The sequence below is a fragment of the Bidens hawaiensis genome, unplaced genomic scaffold, assembly GCF_021521415.1.
Source record: "Bidens hawaiensis isolate Kalapana, Puna unplaced genomic scaffold, B.hawaiensis_p1.1 tig00010302_1, whole genome shotgun sequence".
In the NCBI taxonomy this organism is placed as follows: domain Eukaryota; kingdom Viridiplantae; phylum Streptophyta; class Magnoliopsida; order Asterales; family Asteraceae; genus Bidens; species Bidens hawaiensis.
The window spans coordinates 344,556-361,753 of NW_027491781.1; the positions used below are offsets into that span (position 1 = coordinate 344,556).

A 17,198-nucleotide genomic window follows, 5' to 3' on the forward strand; every position below is an offset into this window, starting at 1 on the left:
TTGGCCGCGTCCGCCTCGGCCGCCTGTAGCTTCTCCCGCGCAGCCTGTAGCTCATGCCCGCGCTTCACGAAGGCGGTGTTGGCACTTGCTCTGTTCTCACTGAGCTCTGCTTGGAGCTTCTCAGCTCTCTCTCGAGCATCAGAAAGATGCCAAGCAGACACTTTAGCCTCTTGCTTGGCTTCCGCAAGAGCATCACGTACCTTTACGTAATCATAGCGAAGCTCTTGGGAGGCAGCAAAGAAAGCCGACCCAGCAAACAGATGATCGTTGAGCAAGTCATCGCGAGCGCGGCCCTCCTGAAACCTCCTTTCAGCTGGAGGCACAGAATGAGCCCAGAAGTCCTCACACACACCCATGGACTGAAATGAGCTGTCCTCAGTAATGTTCCATCTCGGGCGGTAAATGTGATCGGCTTCCTACAAACACAAAGTAATGATCTAAGTCATCAAAACACTAATATGGAAGTCCGCGCAGCGGAGCAAAAACGAACCTATACCTGCGGGGACGAAGCAGAAAAGTCAGCGCCAGGCCCACGAGAAGACGGCGCCGCGAAACCTCGTGGCGCTGCAGGGCTGGCGCGGCCGCCGTCGGAGTCTTCAACTTCAAACTCCTCATCCTCCTCTGAAACAGGCCTTTTCTCCTGCGACCTAGAACCAAAATCAGTCTCGCGAGGAGGGCTGTGCGCAGGAGGAGGTGAGGGAGGTCTCGACGCCGCCAGGTCGGCGCGTAAAACGGCCTCCTGCTCCTTAGTAATCCCGATGAGGGGAGATTCAGCGCTTGCAGGAGCAGGAGCAGAACCAACGGCGCTGGCACCGGCGCCAGGAGTGCCGCCAGCAGCTTGTACGCCAGCTATGACTCCTATGAAAAAATCAACAAAAAGAAATGGTTCATGACTTGATCCAAAAGAAAAAAGTCAGAAAATAAAAGCACAATACGTACCTTGGCGCAACTCCGTTCGCGAGGCAAACATCGCCATGAAGTCCATTCTACCCTTTTTCGAGGGTAAAACAGGGGACTTCGAAGCGACCTCCGGCGCAGCCTCGGCATCTTGTTGTGCTTGAGGTTGATCCACCAGGGTCGCCGGCTCTACAAACATTTGAGTGAGCAAAGATTCATTAGTAATTCTATCAGAATCGCGCTCATAGAACCATAAGAAGAAAAAGACAAACCCCTACTAAAAGAGCAAACTATTAAGTCTAATATCTATCTTATCTCGCTCGCGCGAGACAAGACACACATTAAACTGGGGGGGCTTGAAAAGGTATGTACCCGCCTCAACACCGAGCGAGGCAGGTCAACCCACAAGATATAGACAAGAGGCTTGAAATCAAGACATTATGAAGGCACAAAGCCAAAACCTATGCGCATGGCGCATATCACATATGCTCACGCATATCACATATGCTCAGGCATCACATGCTCAGGCATCACATATGCTCAGGCACCACAGATGCTCAGGCATCACATATGCTCACGCATATCACATATGCGCGTGGCGCATCCGCGCGTGGCGCATATCACATGCTCGTGCATATCACATTTGCGCATGAAACATCTGCGCGTGAGAATAAAGAGAAGACCTCGCGCATCCTCAGGATAGGCGCATATCACACTTGCACATAATCAACCTCGTCCTTATCCAAATCAGGATTAGGGCAACCTTGATTGTGCACGTCAGACAACCTTCCAGAAGGTATCTTTTTAAGGAATAAGAATATGCTGATGTTGACAGCTGCCAATGAAAGGTGGACAACTCAGCAAAACCCATGTGCTACCACGTGATTATAACCAATGAAAAAGCACCAGGTGTCCCAAGGACACGTGGCGCAAAGCAATTGGAGGAGGCCAACAAGGCCCTAATTGGGTCTGAGCCCAATCATTGGAAACCCTAGCACTATAAATACCACATCAACTCCACAAGGAGACACACTCAATTACACAGTATTCAGCTATATTAAGCAATACACTCCAATTTCCTTACTCTCATATTATTATCTTCTCCTACAAACACTTATTCTCACACCGGAGGGTTACCCCAAAGAGGACCCCTCTGTCCCTTTCTGAGGGGTAAGTTTACGGTGCTGTTCATTTTGTAGGTGGAAGAATCCAGATCCCAGAGATCCATCGGTGAAATAGCATAATCACACCCGAGGAAAGTAGATCGCCTACCAGTGAGTCGATCCACGTTTCTTCAGTCATATATGCCGTATAATAGATAATAGCATTCAGAATCGAGTGTTTTTAAGTGCATTTTGCATGAGTGGATTGCCATCACTCAATGATAAGTTGGTGAAATTCTTAAGTCATCTGGTAAGCCTTTTATTGTAATAATTAGTGATTTATTATTATTTTGTACTTGGTTTTTAACTCTCCATTGGATGTTTTTTCAGTCTCAGCTAACTGATTATGATGATGTGGAGAGAAACGGTCCTGTAATCGTTAATGACCTTCAAAATCTTATGGAGGTTATTGTACAAGATGTTATGCTTAATGGTCGTGAGTAAGTTTTGGCATGCATGCATATCACATGGATTTTTATCTCTGATATGTGACATGTTGTTTATTATTTCACTTTCTACAATCAGTTTCACTTATACGATGAAACTTACGGGTTTTTTTAGATGGCTTGAAACATATCATAATAGTCGCGGCAATGACAGAAAGCAGAGTTTTGATGGTATCAATATCCGACTCACTGAAATTAAATCTTGGAAGGAGAAGGTATAATAACAACCTGACACTTTTAGCAATATGGTATATATATATATATATATAGGGTTGAGGATCATAAGAGAACTTTTTGAAATTGAGAACTATTTTGAGTCACAAAAAACCTCGTAAAATATATTTTAAAAATATTATATAATGAAAAAAAAAACAAAAATTTTATAGAAGTAAAAAACCAAAAAAATTTATTTTTCATCCCGGTTTCATAAAAAAACAAAAAAAAACCTAATTATACACATGTATATTTGTATTTAATCTCGATTTACATAATGTACACATATGTATATAATCATTTATCTTAATTGTACATATGTGTATAAAGAATAACATGTATAAAAATAAAAAAAATAAGTATTATACATATGTGTATAATTTTGATAAACCGATATTTTTTTTAATTTTTTTTTTTACTTTTTTATGAAACCGGGATGAAACATAAAAATTTTTGGTTTTTTTACTTTTTTTATTTTCGCGTTTTTTGTTTTATAAATTTTTTTTAAAAAGAGTTTTTTTTTGTGGTCCAAAATGGGTCTCAAAGTTCTCAATTTCAAAATGGTTCTCACATGATCCTAATCCTATATATATATATATATATAATATATATCCTTTAATAAATAAAATAGTTTTATGTTATGTTTAAGTAATATTTTATCTGTGCATACAGGTAGAGAGGCTGCATTTGCTTCTCACTGTAAAGGAATCCGCAATTAACGTGCCTATGAATTTAGAGGCCCGCAGACGAATCACTTTCTTCACAAACTCCTTGTATATGAAAATGCCAAAGGCTCCAAAAGTTCATAACATGATGTCATTTAGGTCCGTAACCGGAGTCACATTATATGTATTATGCAACTTAAACAGTTAAACTTGGTTACTTATAATGCAAACTGATCACATTGTTTAAAAACAGTGTGCTGACTCCATATTATAAAGAAGATGTTCTATATTCTGAAGAAGATCTTCATAAGGAAAACGAAGACGGAATTTCAACTTTGTTTTGTCTTCAGAAGATATATCCAGGTGATTCTTGATCTCATTTGACTGAATAACTAAAGGATTGTATTTAAAATAATAATAATAATAATAATAATAATAAAAAAAAATTACTGACTTTACATGTAAATAAAATCAGATGAGTGGCAAAATTTCGAGGATCGGATTAATAATCCAAAATTAGGAGCTACCGAAGAAGACAGACGAGAAGCAACACGCCATTGGGTTTCTTACAGAGGACAAACACTTTCGAGAACAGGTTTTGTCATATTTTGTTCACATGATTTGTTAAATTTATCGTCTCATTTTGAAAATTTATTTATATGATTATTTATTTTTCAGTTACTACAAGCAAGCACTTGAACTTCAATGCTTCTTAGACTCTGCTGATGACACGGGTTAGTATAATCTAGCGCTGCTAAATATGCGGGTCAAAACGAGTAACTTTTTTATTTATAACTTATAAGCCTGTTTGACCGTTTTTTTTTTTTGGTTATCTGAATTCTAAAACCTGTGTTGACTTGATGTAAATAAACTAACTGCTAATCTTTCAACTGCAGCAATTTTTAACGGCTACCGAACAGTTGATATGAATAAACACCGGGCTCTCAAAGAACAAGCACAAGCACTAGTAGATTTGAAGTTTACATATGTTGTTTCATGCCAGATTTACGGTGCTCAAAAGAAAGCAAGTCCCGGTAAAGATCAAAGTTATTATGCTAACATACTTGATCTAATGCTTAAGTACTTTCACCTTTTTATTTATATTAACTTTTTGTATGTTATAACTAGACCTTGATCGATCGTTTGGTTGTTTCAGATATCCATCTTTACGCGTGGCTTACATAGACGAGTGAGGGGATACCGCTAACGAGAAGGTTTACTACTCGGTTCTGGTCAAGGGTGGGGATAAATTAGATGAGGTAACTAACTACCTAACTATATATATTATAGTATAAGTGATAAGTTTCTAATGAAGTAAAGTTTAATAACGATATAAAATTTTTAATTTAGGAAATATATCGTATCAAGCTTCCCGGTCCACCTACCGAGATTGGTGAAGGGAAACCTGAAAATCAAAATCATGCAATTATTTTCACTCGTGGGGGCCCTGCAGACTATTGACATGAATCAGGTAACATCAAATGGGTCATTTTTTGTCGTTTTGTGTTTAACGCGGGTCAAATAAGTTGAAAGTCACCCATGGTCTACTTTTTGCATAAACTCTTCTAAGTTGTTTTATTCAAATTTCAGATTCTATTGCAATAATAACATCTGTAATGAAATATGTTTTGAAGTAGGAAAAATGTTTTTGCAGGTTAAATATTTATGCGTCCAGAAACACGTATCGTTTCGTCTCTACATGTTACTAAGTATCTTTCATTATATGTTTAGGATAATTACCTTGAGGAAGCTTTTAAAATGAGAAATGTTTTGGAGGAATTCTATAAAGATCATCGTGGCGAACGTAGACCAACTATACTCGGACTTAGAGAACATATTTTTACTGGAAGGTTGGTGTGTTTACATACATACATACATACATACATACATATATATATATATAGGATGAGTATCATTACAGAACCGTTAAATTATTTAAGAACTTGAAAGAACCCTTGAAAACTAACGTTTTTTATAAAAAAATTTGTATGTTAATGTCATTTGAGTGTTGTTTTGTCATTTTTATATCTATATTTACGATTACAATTTTGAAAATTAGTTTTATACATATCGATGTTTTGTTTTACACATATGTAAATTTGTTAGTACATAAATTTTACACACACGTTTGGTTGTTTAGAGTTCCTAAGAGTTCTTAACTTTTTTAGAGTTCTTATATATATATGTGTGTGTGTGTGTGTGTGCGCGCGCGCGCGCGCATATGTTTTTGTACTCAGTCTCTTTGTTAATATGCAGTGTCTCATCACTCGCATGGTTCATGTCCAATCAAGAGACGAGTTTTGTGACAATTGGTCAAAGGATTTTGGCTGACCCTCTAAGGTATGATCATTTATTTACTTGTTCATAAATATAAATTTATGATTTTCTGTACATAATATATATTTTTTTAATTTTTATACATTATGATTTTCACAGGGTGCGGTTTCATTATGGTCACCCTGATATATTTGACCGAATCTTCCACATAACAAGGGGTGGTATAAGTAAAGCTTCAAAGGTTATTAACTTAAGTGAGGACATCTTTTCAGGTAATACATTTTTAATAACTAATTAAGAGATTTTTTTTTTTTTTTTTGCATAGTTACTTTAAGTTTTTAACAAGTTTTTTACAGGTTATAATTCGACTCTGGTTGGAGGATACGTGACTCATCATGAATATATTCAAGTTGGTAAAGGCCGAGATGTTGGTATGAATCAAATATCTCAGTTTGAAGCCAAAGTTGCAAATGGAAACGGTGAACAAACGCTTAGTCGGGATGTTTACCGATTGGGCAGGCGGTTTGACTTTTATAGAATGCTGTCATTCTATTTCACCACAGTTGGTTTCTACTTTAGTAGCATGGTATAGTGAATGAATCAAGTGTTTTATTATTACTTTTTTTTTGGTAATAAGGAGGCCATTTGAAATTTGTGAACAATTTCAAATAGGCCACTGCACTAAAAGACCATTTTACCCTTCAACTGAATTTCAAATATGCAAAATGCATGGTAAAATGACCATTTTACCCTTCGATGTAACTCAAAACTAGTTTCTAAAATGACCATTTTGCCTCTGTTAGGGGTGTGCATGGTGCGGTACAGTGCGGTTTTGGGCTAAAACCGAACCGAAAACCAAAATTTTGGTTTTTCAGTTTTTCAAAACCGTTAGGTTTTTTTTGGTTTTTGGTTTTCGGTTTTGAAATCGGTTTTTCTGGTTTTTCTACTCGTATTTTGGGCAAAAAAGTTTGACCCAAGATATTGAATTGGGCTTAATATTTTTTTTTTAAATAATGATTAACAAAATATTGTTTATTTGTGCATAGAATATTAAGAGCTAAAAAAGATGCCTATATTCAAAGTTATAAAGAAAATGTCATAAATTCAATAGCAAATGCTAAATATAAAAAAAAATATTCAAGTGGATAAAACATAAACGATTCAACCATAAAGTATTATTTCAACATAAACGATACACATTAAATAGAGTAATATTATTTGTTATTATTATTATTATTATCAATCACATGAAGAATTAAACAAATAGTTATAGGTCGGTTCGGTTTTAATGATTACAGTTTGGTTCGGTTTGGTTGGGTTATTACGGTTTTTTCAAGTTTTTTGGATATTTCGGTTCAGATTTTTCGGTTATTCACAAAACACAAAACCGCACCAAAACCAATATTGCGGTTTTTAATAAAACTTAAAACCGAACCGTCGGTTTCTAATTCGGTTTGGTTTTTTCGGATTTTCGGTTTTGAATAGGTTTTTTCGGTTTCATGCACACCCCTAGCCTCTGACCTTTTTCTAATCCATTGATCTATTTAAAACCTCATTATATATAACATTATACCTCCTTATATGTACTTATACCTTTTATGTTTCATCACACAATATTAATCATTGCATTTTCTGATTCTTGTATTCCAGGTCACTGTACTCGTGGTATACGTATTCTTATACGGGCGAACATACATGGTCTTAAGCGGGCTCGAAAGAAAAATAATGGAAAACGCAACCATAAGCAGTAACCGAGCTTTAGAACAAGCGTTAGCCACCCAATTCGTTTTCCAACTAGGATTACTTTTAGTACTCCCAATGGCAATGGAAGTCGGTTTAGAAAGCGGATTTAGACGCGCCCTCGGTGACTTCATAATAATGCAGCTTCAGTTAGCCTCAGTTTTCTTCACATTCCAGCTAGGAACGTAAGTACATTACTTTGGAAAAACAATATTACACGGTGGGTCAAAATACCGAGCCACAGGCCGTGGGTTCGTTATCTTCCATGCAAAGTTTACGGATAATTATAGATTGTATTCAAGAAGTCATTTTGTTAAAGGGATTGAGTTGGGGATGTTACTGGTTATATATCAAGTTTACGGTGAATCGTATAGGAGTTCTGAGTTATATTTGTTTATAACTTTTTCTATATGGTTTTTGGTGACATCATGGTTGTTTGCTCCATTTGTGTTTAATCCTTCTGGATTCGACTGGCAAAAGACGGTTGAGGATTTGACGGACTGGAAACGATGGATGGGGAATCGTGGCGGGATTGGTATCGCGCAGGATAAGAGTTGGGAGTCATGGTGGGATGCAGAACAAGAGCATTTGAAGCATACTAATATTAGAGGGAGGTTGATGGAAATTATGCTTGCTTTAAGGTTTTTTATTTATCAGTATGGGCTTGTGTATCACCTTAATATTGCTCGCGGTAGCAGAAGTATACTGGTATGTGTAACGTAGAAATTAAATTAACGTACTAACTGTGAGAATAAAGTAGCGTAATTATATATACAAGTATTGTAATTATGCAGTTACATCGTAGTGTAATTACACTACGTTGTAATTAGTAATTACATTATGTTGTATATATAATTACACTACTTTATTCTCACAGTTAGCACGTTAATTTAATTTGCATTTGATCCAAACCCGTTTTTGTGTTTTCGCGTTACGCCCTTTCGTTTTTTAGTTGTTGTTTTACGTTGAAAATTTTTTCGCTTGTAGGTTTATGGGCTTTCTTGGTTGGTTATGATAACTGCTCTTCTTGGCTTGAAGGTATGCATCATGGTAGAAATATAGGGGTGTAAACGAGCCAAAATGAGCTCGAGATCAACTCCTTTAACTTACAAGAGCTCGAGCTCGGCTCGTTTAACTTAAAGGAGCTCTAGCATGGCTCGTTTAACTTATGAGTGCTTGAGCTTGGCTCATTTTGAGCTCTATTTCTAAAGCTCGAGCTTGGCTTGTTTCAAGCTCTATATTTATAGCTCAAGCTCGGCTCGTTTATTATTAATTAACTAGTTGATATAATTTTTAATTATTTTTTGTATACATATTAAATATTATTATTATTATTATACATAATATATATATTTAGTTATATTTATCATAATTGTATATATATACTTATGTATTTAATATATTAACTAACTGCTCTTCCTGGTTTAAAGGTATGTGTAATGATAGAATTAGGGGTGTAAACGACCATCCAAGCTCGTCTAGGCTCAAGTTCGGCTCTTTTAACTTACTAGAAGTCGAGTTTGGCTCGTTTAACTTACGAGAGCTCAAGTTTGGCTCGTTTAACTTACGAGAGCTCGAGTTTGGCTAGTTTTGAGCTCTATTATTGTATTGATTCTTTTTAATGAATAGTTTCTAAAGCTGGAGAGTAGTTTTCAATATCGAGCTCAGCTCGTTTACTGTATAGTTAATTTAATATACATTTTTAGTTATATTTTGTATATATTATTAATTATAATTTTTATATATTGCATTGTATATATTATTCAGTTATTTTTATCATAGTTTTATATATAATAGTCATTATTCTATAAAATTATATTTAATATATTAAATAAAAATTGTATAAATAATAGGCTCGTTTAGGCTCGCGAGCCAACTTGATCTCGACAAGGTGAAGCTCGTGCTCGGGTCGGTTCCTAAGCAAATGTATTTTTAGGCTCGAGCTCGTTTGAGCTTGGCTCAGTTTGAGCTGTTAGCGAGTCAATCTCAAGTAGCTCAAGAGCATCTTGGCTCGTTTACGCTACTATGTAGAATACATTTACTTTACATGTGGTAATATGGGCAGTCCAGGAAATTTGTCAAGAATGTCAAATGAGTATTTTCTATAAACTATCCAAAAATAAACTTTTATGTAAGCAGTTAGTTTGTTAAATATGATTGCACAAAATATATATTATTTCAGGTATATAACTTAACCATTTAGAGGGTTGTAGCCTGTAGGCGGCATTTGACTCGTTCATATTTAAATGGTTTAACGTGTAATTTTGCTGATGATATTATTTTTTCTGTTTATTTACTAGATGGTCTCAATGGGCAGACGAAGATTCGGGACAGATTTTCAACTTATGTTTAGAATCTTAAAGGCTTTTCTGTTCCTAGGATTCTTATCAACTGTAACCGTCTTGTTCGTTGTATGCGGGCTCACTTTAAGCGACATATTCGCTGCTTTTCTCGCCTTCTTGCCAACGGGCTGGGCCTTTCTTCTGGTAAGTTTCAACTTCTCATTACTAAACAAATATATATATATAGGGACAGGTTCAAGAGGAAACTCAAAAAAAGTGAGGAACTGGGAACTCTTTATTTTACATGTAAAAAAATACTAAAAATTTCATTTTTCATGTAAAAACCACATTTTTACATAATCTTCTAAGAGCTTTTTACATATAAAAACATGTAGAAACCTTTTCAAAAAAAAAAAAAAAAACTTTTTTTTAATTTTCAGTTTAAAAAATATTTACAAAATTCGCTTTTTTTATTAGAATGTCTTCTACATGTATTTATAAGCAAAAAGTCTTAAAAAGTTTATGCTAAAACTAACTTTTAACATGTGAAATCGAGCTTTATATAATTTTTTTGCATGTAAAATAAAGAGTTCTCAGTTCCCCACTTATTTTGAGTTCCCTCTTGAACCTGCCTATATATATATATATATATATATATATATATATATATATAAACATAAATTTGTTTGCTGATGTGGATATAATGCTGCTTGTGAAGATTGGTCAAGCATGCAGGCCATGTGTGAAGGCCATAGGATTATGGGACTCGATAAAGGAGATGGGGCGCGTATACGAGTGTGTACTCGGGTTGATCATATTTATGCCCATTGTTATATTATCATGGTTCCCATTTGTGTCTGAGTTCCAAACAAGGCTTCTGTTTAATCAAGCATTCAGCAGAGGCTTGCAGATCTCTATGATTCTTGCAGGGAAGAAAGACAAGGCAAGGTCTGCTTGAAACATAGTTTTGGTTTTTACTTGTAAATTGTAATTATTATTAATATACTTTAGTACAATAACACTTATTATTAATTTTAGTTTAACATCTCAAATGTTTTACACACAAGTCTTGGCTTCTTGGTAGGGGTTTATCGTCTGGTCGAACGGCTAACTAGAGTGTTTTACTAGTTTTGATTGTTAAGCGGTTTTGAGCCGATTTTTTCCTTCAAAAAAATTACTTTGAATTAAGTTATAAAAAAGTGTAAAAATGATACTTTAGAATGATTAAGGGCGTAAACAAGAGAAGCCCGAATCGTTTAACTCAATACGACTCAACAAGGCCTAAGCTCAACTAGTTTCGAGCTCCATTTCTAAAGCCTGAGTTCAGCACGTGAGCGGTCTTTTAATCAATTATACTTTTCATATATAACAAAATGTATGTTATTTAGTTAATTTTATTATAACTTTACACTTAAATAATAATTGTTATATAAATATTATACCAAAAAAAAATAACAGACATACAAGCTTGCTCAAGCTTAATAAGCAAAGCTCACAAGCTGTCTCGAGCTTGATAAGCTCCTTTATTAAACAAGCTTATGTAGAGGTGCACAAAAAGGTCGGGTCCGGACCTGACCCGGAACCGGTAGAACTGGAACCGGAAATATTCGGTCATAATCCGAAAAAAAAAACCCAGAGGAACCAGTCAAAACCGGGTCACACGACTATACCTGGAACCGGTTCCTACCCGAACCCGGTTTGACTTTTGTTGACCATACCCGGAACCGGTTTCTACCCGGTTCCAGGTTTAAAAAATACCCGATTTGTTCACGTCTAAGCTTATGTATAAGCTTGAACTCAAGTTTATTTCAGCTAGGCTGGTTTGGAGCTTCTAGTGAGTCAATTCGAGTAGCTCATGAGTGGTTTGACTCTTTTACACCCCTAAATATGATACATGTGCATCTCTGCGACTCTGCATACTCTTTAAAAGCAAGTAAAACCAAATAATACCTTCAAAAAAGTTAAAATATAATAAACAAAAAAAAAACAACAATAATAAACATAACATAATATCAATAAACACATGACCCCTCATGGTTGAGAATCATGATTTAACCATGCTTAACATAAAAGTAACCAAAACATTCATCCATTGTCTTATTTGAATATAATCAAAATACTATGATCATCAAACTAATCTCAAAAGGCTTCAACAAAAAATGTTTCTAATAATCAAGTTCAACCACAAAACGTAACCCTAGCAGCTAACTACTTACACATTTTTCCCATCTTTAATCACCTACGACGAGACACCCTCGGGTCCATGTTTGCTGGTGCACCGGGGACCACACCATACCCCGCCATGTGTGGTGATGGTACAAGATTAACCGGAGTTCCAACCACTGGTTGACCGATTGCGGTTCCACCATACATGGTTGGTGGTTGGGTTGGTTTACCAGGAGAGTCGTTTGTTGGCGGCTGGGGGACTGCCACGTCAGCATTGTTGGCGCTGGTGATGTCGTGGATGCTGGACCGGCGCCTGTCTTTGTTCATGGAGTTTAACCGAATGAAGTATTTTTGTGCATGGCTTGCGACTTGAGTCGGTGTGCGGGTCACTACAAAGTTTCGAGATATGCTCCGCCAGTCGCCTTTTCCATATTTCTCCAAACCAAGAAGAAATAATCTGCAAAAAAAAATGTCATTAATTTATGAATCAGTCAATTTGGTTCATGCTCTATATCAATGGGTCAACCCGTTAATTTTTTACGAATAGCTAATAAGTGAACGGGTCAATTTAGGTCAACCCGCAAAATTCTCTTTAACCAGTTTATAAATAAATAAATAAAAAATAAAGGTAAAAAAAAGAACAAGCCAATTTAGGCCGATCTGCAAAAATCGTCATTAACTTACGAACGGGTCAACTTGGGCCATGCTTTATCCGGGTCAACCCGTTAATTTTTTTAAAAATAGGTAAAAAGGGAACGGGTCAATTTGGGTCAACATGCAAATATCGTCATTAACCCATGAACGGTTCGATTTGGATCATGCTTTATCTCTAAGGGTCAAGTAGTCAACCCGTTAATTTTAAAAAAAATAGCTAATAAGGAGTGGGTCAAAAGTCAACCAAAAGTGTATTTTAACGCGTAAAGGTATAAAACCTCGTAATCATTTTACTCAAATCATCATCAAGGTAATATAATTTTTATAATTTTTAAAAATATTATGCTAGAACTAAAATACCTATTCACAAATTTTAATAAATCTTTTATTAAATCGATACATGCGAACGAGAAACTAGTGTTTATAATATAATAACTGATGAATAAAATATATAACCTGTGTTCCTCCTCAGTCCATGCGATCCCTTTGCGACGTTCTTGCTCAGCCTTTGCCGCCTTACCACCATGACTCGACCCGTTGACATTTTGGCCCGCATTTCCGCCTTTCTTACTGGTCCCTACATCGCCAGCATGGCTTTCGGAGTCATCCAAAGGAGAACTATACACAGGCAGAGGAACAACACCAGACTCTATCCGGTCCACGTCCTCAAGCAACAACTCATAATGCTTCTTGATTTCTTCAACTGATTTATTCCCGGGAACCTCAGCAGCTATTTTCTTAAAACGTTCGTCGTCATCTTCGTCGAGATACGTTGTAAGCGCATTTTCAAAAGCGATGTCCTGCTCTCTTGACCATATTGACTCTTTGACTTTATTACCACTCATTATCTTTCACTAGCTAAATCCGATTAACGTCTCCCTAACTTCAAAAAGAATAATAATTAAGTATACAAGTCTAAAAGTCTCTTAAATATTCGAGATCAAACAAACGACATGTGAAGCATAGTATCCAGACAGTGTAGGATTCATAAGAAAATCACAACGTTACGAGAAAACCAAGATAAATACTACCAACCAATCATTTTTTTTAAACCTTTATTTATTCCTTTTAATTATAAGGTTGGTAAAAAGGTTAAAAGTTAAATTACAAAAAAAAATAACAATAAGTAGCTCACAAAGTTACATATATGCATGTCTTTCGAGGTACATATGCATAGTTTACAGATTACATGTAACTCGTTACGCATAAATTTTTATTTATTTATTTATTTATTTTTTGGCAAAGATTAATAAGATACTATAAAATGAGAAAATTAAAAAAAATATATTGTTTAAAAGTTGTGTTCTCACATCTTTGAAGTTCTCTCATGATCCATAAACAGATAACATAAAGTGTGAGTAGTAACAGTAAACTACCAATAACACAAAATGATGAAAAATGTATTAGTAACAGATACAAATAGCATAAATATTCAAGATTAACGCGCCCTATAAAACAATTACACACTTCATGATGGAATAAATCATTCAACATGTAAAGCCCTGACCACTGCTGATTAAATGAAAATTAGGGCTTTGGATACTAACTAAAAGCAAACATTTTTACATGGGCTACACTATATGTGCCGGGTTCACCCGACACCAATCTTTTTCGCGTTTTCTGAGCGCATAGCACGATATTTTCGAACGAACCCATTGGTATTACAAACATTAGTTTACTGCCCAATTATTTAGGCTGTTTATTTTGCTAAAATTTGAAATTTAGGGATTATTGGCCATTTTAATATTTTATTATTACTTGACCCAACCCGACCCGACCGATCGAAAAGTTTGACGCTGGACGGTTATAAATCCAAGCACCGAAACTACCGACACCATAGGAAAAAAACGGGGTTTTGGATTGTGTCCTAGCTAACAGCAAACATTCATCCTAATCAAACAAAAAATTACTGAAAATAATCAAATTTTGATTAATGGGATTGCGCGATTTAGCTAAGAAACATGATCAAAATCATTAAAAACAACAAAAAATTCCACCTACCCTGTGTTCTACACATTTTTTGAATCTAGAAATACACCAAATAAGACATTAGACAAAAGGGACAAAATCGACCGATAATATATCGAGAAATGAACTTGTGTAGAATAAATTAAAGCATGTAAACAACTGAAGCTGATAACACAAAATGATGAGCTAACTATATAATAGCAACAGATACACATAATAATAATGATAATAATAATAATAATAATAATAACAATAATATCCAAGATTAATGCACACTTGATGATGATTCATTCCTCATGTAAACCCCTAATAACATCTGATTACATAAAATATAGGGTTTTGGATACTAACAAATTTCATCGTTTATCACTAAAAAATTAGGGCTTTTGACATATAATTACTGAGTTTTGGATACTAAATTTCAAGATTTATCAATGAAAAATTAGGTTTCTGGAAAGATAATTTATGGGTTTTAAATACTAACAAATTTCAACAATTTATCAATAAAAATTTAGGGCTTTTGACAGATAATCTTAAAAAAAAAAAAACAAATAATTAGTAAAAAAAAATAAAACAAATAATTAGTAAAAAAAATCAAGATTCAATGAAAAATTAGGGTTTTTGACAGATAATTTATGGGTTCTTGATACTTACCAAATTTCAAGATTTATCAATAAAAAATTAAGCTTTTTGACAAATAATTCCCAAAAAATATCACAAAAAAATAATTACTAGAAAAATCAAGATTCAATGAACAAAATTGAGAAAAATGATAATAATAATAATAATAATAATAATAAATGATCAAAATCATTAAGAACACAAAACTAAACCCTAAAACTGATTCAAATTACATAGATTATACAGATTATAAAGAAGAATAAGAATTACCAGTTCATCATCAGAAGATGTATGAATCAGTCAATTGAACAGCAAACCCTTTGATTATTAAACCCTAAAAAAAATTATTGAAATTATTATTTTGGTGAAGAAGAAAATAAGGAGGCGGTGGATCGGTTTTATATATAAATAATTATAATAATAATAATAAATTGTAAAAATGTGAACTTGCAGTAAAAAGGAGAAGATTGCTGACGTCAGCTAGAGCTCAAATCAGATATTTATTTATTATTATTATTATGGAATCTTTGTATATACTCATGTGTGTGTATGACTAATTGACTACCCTTTGACTCATACTTGTTAAAAATAATGAAATTTACTAAAATAGACTATTTGTTTATTAAACTTACCATAATAATATATTTTTAATTTATACAAGTAAATATTTGACACTTTGTTTTTTTTTCTTTTAATAAATATTGTTAAGAAAAGGATATTTATGATCACGGATAATATAGACAACTTAAAAACGTGTCATGCGGCATCTTTTGGTGAAATATGCTGTTTGTAGAGAGTATTCTTTGGGCTATTATTATGCCTAAACGAGGGGAATCTTGTATTGTGGCCGGTGGTGGCTTCGGTCCCCTATGTTTTTTGCTCAGTAGTGTAAATTTATAAGTTTCGTCCTAAAATTTATACGTAGTGTAAATTTACTCGTTTTCGTCCAAAAATTTTGAGCACGGCTACCTTGGTTTATGAAAAATTTTATATGTATTGACGTTGGCCACCGACGTTTTCGTCAAAGCTTTGTTACTGTGCCTAAATGTTTCAAGTGACGTGTTTTCAAATTGTTAGCTGACCTGTACGGCACTTAGTGTCAAAAAAATTCAAGTGTTGTTTTTTAAGTGGTCTGTTTAGATAACGTAAATTGATGAAATAAAAGTCAATGTGTGTTTTGATACATTTGATCAGTTAAATGTCTATTTTATTGAGTTTTCTTATTCTTAAATATGAATGTAAATAAAAAATGTTATTATAGACATAACTGTAAATATAAAAAAATATAAATTTTTACATGAAAGGAATAAAAGTTTGAATTAAACGTATGACAACTTCAAAGAGTTTTTAAAATTCAAAAGTTACAATTTCTCTTGCTTTTAGAAGTAACTTTAAGAGGATATTCACTAATAAATATTCACAAAATACATACTAGCGTAAACATTTTTTTCACTAATGAATATTCCCTTTTTAATTTTTTATTTAACGAACCTATGATAAACGACACGTTTTTTGTGCATTAAATGCATCTCATACGTGTAATTTGGCAATCTAAAAACGTGTCACGTGGCGTATTTTAATGAAATTTGTTGATCGGGCACTCTTTATAACTATTGTTACGTCTAAAACTTCAACACGTTTTCACTTTGTCGATGTGGCACGCCTGTAGTTCACCCGGTGTCAAAAGAATTCAATGTTATTTTTAAATGGTCTATTTAATTAATGAATATAGGTAAAAAAATTAAAAGTTAATGTTTATTTTTATACGTTTAACAAGTTAAATATCTATTCAATTGAATATAATAAAATAGAAATATAAGCGTAAATAAAAATAGATATATATATATATATATATATATATATATATATATATATAAATAGTTACAGAATAAGAATTAGAGTGCAACATCTAGTTTTTTGTTACTGGATAAATAGAATTTTTAAATTAAAGTTATAACAACTTCATGGAGAATATTCACTAAAAAGACTCACAAGTTTTAAACGTGCCAAAATAAACATTTATTTTTCTTTCATCAATGAATATTCACTTTTATTTTTTCTTTCATTAATGAATATTCACATTGATTTTTCTTTCATTAATAAATA

The 17,198-nt window shown here is 34.0% G+C and overlaps 1 protein-coding gene and 1 pseudogene across 2 annotated transcripts; one reads left to right on the forward strand and one right to left on the reverse strand.

Moving 5' to 3' along the window:
- Window positions 1-2,598: 2,598 nt before the first annotated feature.
- LOC143534727 (callose synthase 7-like) lies at window positions 2,599-10,911 on the forward strand (annotated as a pseudogene). The gene is made up of 16 exons (XR_013135596.1): window positions 2,599-2,721; window positions 3,392-3,543; window positions 3,638-3,747; window positions 3,860-4,007; window positions 4,063-4,118; window positions 4,281-4,464; window positions 4,541-4,643; window positions 4,735-4,855; window positions 5,116-5,234; window positions 5,641-5,724; window positions 5,821-5,933; window positions 6,018-6,247; window positions 7,312-8,109; window positions 8,389-8,439; window positions 9,702-9,887; window positions 10,402-10,911. The product of XR_013135596.1 is annotated as a callose synthase 7-like (transcript).
- Window positions 10,912-11,883: 972 nt separating this feature from the next.
- Window positions 11,884-15,391, reverse strand: LOC143534742 (transcription factor SRM1-like). Its single transcript, XM_077029161.1, has 3 exons — window positions 15,363-15,391; window positions 12,960-13,386; window positions 11,884-12,306 (listed from the first exon to the last, which is right to left on the reverse strand). The coding sequence occupies exons 2-3, from the start codon at window positions 13,346-13,348 to the stop codon at window positions 11,919-11,921; spliced, it is 777 nt and encodes a 258-aa protein (XP_076885276.1). The 5' UTR covers window positions 13,349-13,386; window positions 15,363-15,391; the 3' UTR covers window positions 11,884-11,918.
- Window positions 15,392-17,198: the final 1,807 nt, after the last annotated feature.

Bases quoted from the DNA above. Each gene is read 5' to 3' on its own strand.
- LOC143534742 (XM_077029161.1), bottom strand. From the start codon at position 13,348: ATGAGTGGTAATAAAGTCAAAGAGTCAATATGGTCAAGAGAGCAGGAC. The intron at 12,307-12,959 runs GTTATATATTTT...TTTTTTTTGCAG, and splicing joins TGGACTGAGGAGGAACACAG to ATTATTTCTTCTTGGTTTGG.